The 3,362-nt window shown below is 37.6% G+C and overlaps 1 protein-coding gene across 1 annotated transcript; it reads left to right on the top strand.

The window, feature by feature from the left end:
* The first annotated feature begins 791 nt into the window (after nucleotides 1–791).
* Nucleotides 792–2,530, top strand: LOC107588409 (tetratricopeptide repeat protein 21B-like). The gene is made up of 3 exons (XM_016276481.1): nucleotides 792–1,049; nucleotides 2,160–2,289; nucleotides 2,394–2,530. The coding sequence occupies exons 1-3, from the start codon at nucleotides 1,017–1,019 to the stop codon at nucleotides 2,528–2,530; spliced, it is 300 nt and encodes a 99-aa protein (XP_016131967.1). The 5' UTR covers nucleotides 792–1,016.
* Nucleotides 2,531–3,362: the final 832 nt, after the last annotated feature.

Below are 3,362 nucleotides of genomic sequence, written 5' to 3'. Positions count from 1 at the left end.
AGCAAAGTCACATTGTGCAGAGGACTCATTTGGTTCCTGTGGTCTTGTCCCGGTGGCCGTCTGAGACAAGGTCTTTATAGGGGATCTGTATCTGGGGCTCATCTAGTTGTCCTGGTCTCCGCTGTCTTTCAGGGCTGTGGAGGTCCTTTCTAGGTGCTGATCCATCATCTGGTCTGAATACGTACTGGATCCAGGTGACTGCAGTGACCATCTGATCTGGATACAGACTGGATCTGGTGGCTACGGTGACCTCGGAATAAGAGAGAAACAGACTAATATTAGCGTAGATGCCATTCTTCTAGTGATGTAGCAAGTACATCGGGTGTTATGAGAAGTGTTCCCGGTTCTGGTTGACCTAATTAATGCAGCCTAAAAATCCTTTAACGCCATATGAATATATATATTCATAATTTTTTTTTTATGCAATAGAAGAACAACAAACACAATTACAAAGACAAGTAAGAACAAAAGACAATAAGGGTTACAAACAATAGTCCAAAGCATTCTATGTTAGCTTATAAGACTCACACCATGAAAGAGTCTTACATGCAATAGAATTATTAGAGTTTCTTAAAGAGTTTACATGCACATCAAAATCGTTCCTGAACATAAAAAACGTAGGGAGTTTTCTTTTAGAAAATGTACACTTATGAATGTAAAATGTAGCAAGATATAGCAAAAGATTAATAATACATTTACAGTGAGAAGGGTCTAAGTTCAAAGAGTGACCTATATTCATAAATGTACATGTTCTAAATATTTGTAACTGATGGCTACACACAAATAAAAACGAGATTGTGGCGCCACCCTGCGGTGAGCAAGTAGAAGTGCGCCACTGTTCCACTGAGTCGTCACTTCCTGGTTTCCAAGCGGAAATAGCGGAGTTTGTTTGGTTACTATGATGCTTCATCTGCTTATCAAAGGTAGCGAGAACGGGATAGAAAGACCCTCTCCGCACAGAAGCGTCTGTTTTGTATGTTTCCAGGGTTGTTCTGACGGCTGCAGGGTGTGACATTATGGCGGGGGTTGATGATGAGGAATGCGCGCTTGTAAGTCATGAAAAATGATCGTTTAGTGCTCATAATAATAATAACAATGCAGCATGTTTTGTGGAAATACATGTAGTTTGTGAGATGTTTCAGATCTGCATAAGTTAGAGGAAGGGACTAAATTAAAATGAAATTAAATATCATTTGAAACAGTCATACTCAAAGAAACATAACTTAACGTACTGTTTCAGACAAAAAAGCAACCCTGTAAAGCCTGACACATGAAGTAATAGTTGGAAAAATCTATTTTAGTAATGGAACAGTTTATTATGTTATCATATTTGCAGCATCAAGCTTTTATGGCTCGTATAATAATAATATGATATAGTGATGGAGCTCATACTCACAATGATGATTGAGATATAAACAAATATGTTCCTCAAGAGCATTATGGTGTTTGAACTCACTTTTTTGGTACGGATAATTATGCCCAATAATTTCAAGTTCAGTCCAGTACGTGTTCATCTTGAAATATTACTAACAATAGAGAAGTTATTCTTATGTTTACTTTATGAAATCAGAAAAGATTTCACAGAAAAAAGACCCGTGAACCACAAGCTAAAGGTGGATGTTTTTACAATTAAACTAAAAGGCCATTTACTTGCTAAAAATTCTAAACTATCAATCAGATGACAGATACAACAGCGAAGTTTTGACATGTTGATCATTTATCAGAGGCTTATTTAGAAATGTATGTATTACATATGATACAGAACGTTTTACAGAGTAAAGAAACGCCTATAATATTTTATTTTTTATAAATGACTAGTCAAGTTTTGATCTGAAAAGTTGCTTGTTTAATAATATATGGTTTTCCAGTATACTGGAATAATTAAAATGCGCTGCATAGTAGGATTGACCCAATTAATCAGCGTAAAAAATACAGTATTTTCAAGTCAAGTCACTTTTATTGTCACAGCACATGTGCCTTGGTGAGTGAAATTCTTGGGAGCGTGCTCCAGACAGTGCAGAAACAATTTACATATAAACATACAGACCTCAACAGATGACAGTGTGCAATATACACATACATATAGTCAGTGCACACAGTGTACTATTAGACATACTTACATTTTCGGTTAACCCCGTTGAATTTATTGCGAATTTCAGGCATTGATCTTATACTGCTGCCAGGAAAAGTACTCCAGTCATGTTGTAGATGTTTCCAGTGAAGCTCAACGGAAGTTCAGTCATGATTCAGTCTTCGCATTCCTCCACGCTTATGGGCTGCTCATGCAAGGTGAGGAAAGCCCGCCATTTTCCATCTTAGTCTTCATGTGATATCTTGAGAAATGATCTGAATCCCTTGGCGTCGGTTTTTTCTTTGTTATTTTATTGTTGTAGAGCAAGTGTTGGATGCCATTCAGGAGCTGGAGCAGCTGAAGGAGAGAGGAGACGTTTCCCTCGGTGTGCTCATGGCTCTGGTTTATGCCCACAAGAAAAGACCAAACCCTGGTAGATCTTTTGCACGTCTTGATTAACGGAATAGTTTACTGTGAATGGGTGCCGTCAGAATGGAGTCCAAAAAGCGGATAAAAACATCACACACAGTAATCCACAGACACCACTCCAGCCCATCAGTTAACATCTTATGTAGTGAAAAGCTGCATGTTTCTAAGAAACAAATCCATCATTAAGGCATTTTAATTTTAAACCGTTGCTTCTGGCATAAGTCTATAATCCATAAAAATGCTTCCGACTATCTGACTATCTGTAGCTTGTTTATTGAAGATGCAGGACAACCAGCTAGCAGTGCATTACAGTAGTCCAGTCTAGAATGCATGAATGGGAAATATGATTTTCAAAAGACAAGTTGCTATCTAAAGTAACACCCAGATTTTTGACTGTAGAGGAAGTAACAGTACATTCGTCTAGTTGCAAATTGTAATCCACGCGATTCGGTGTACTGTCTTTTGGTCCAACAAGTAATATCTCTGTCTTATCCGAATTTAGTAGGAGAAAATTATTGGTCATCCGATCTTTTACATTTTTAACACACTTTGTTAGCTTAGATAATTTAGAAGTTTCATCTGGTCTTGTTGAGATACATAGTTGAGTATCATCGGCATAACAGTGGAAACTAATCCCATATTTTTTAATAATATTACCAAGGGTCAACATGTATATCGAAAATAGCAGAAGACCTAGGACAGATCCTTGTGGCACTCCATATTTTACTGGTGATAATTGAGATGACTCCCCATTTAAATGAACAAGGTGGTAGCGATCGGACAGGTAGGATCTAAACCATCTTAAAGCCTGCCCTTGAATACCTGTATAGTTTTGTAATCGATCTATGAGTATGTCATGATC

The sequence above is a fragment of the Sinocyclocheilus grahami genome, unplaced genomic scaffold (genome assembly GCF_001515645.1).
Source record: "Sinocyclocheilus grahami isolate Dianchi unplaced genomic scaffold, SAMN03320097.WGS_v1.1 scaffold102.1, whole genome shotgun sequence".
Taxonomy (NCBI): domain Eukaryota; kingdom Metazoa; phylum Chordata; class Actinopteri; order Cypriniformes; family Cyprinidae; genus Sinocyclocheilus; species Sinocyclocheilus grahami.
Note: the sequence above shows the minus strand (reverse complement) of the source record. Positions and strands in the feature narration are given on the sequence as shown.

What these genes read in the sequence shown, in the direction of transcription:
- LOC107588409 (XM_016276481.1), top strand. Translation starts at nt 1,017, where the DNA reads ATGGCGGGGGTTGATGATGAGGAATGCGCGCTT. An exon ending in ATGATGAGGAATGCGCGCTT is followed by an intron (nt 1,050 to 2,159) that starts GTAAGTCATGAA and finishes TGCGAATTTCAG; the next exon opens with GCATTGATCTTATACTGCTG. An exon ending in TTATGGGCTGCTCATGCAAG is followed by an intron (nt 2,290 to 2,393) that starts GTGAGGAAAGCC and finishes TTATTGTTGTAG; the next exon opens with AGCAAGTGTTGGATGCCATT.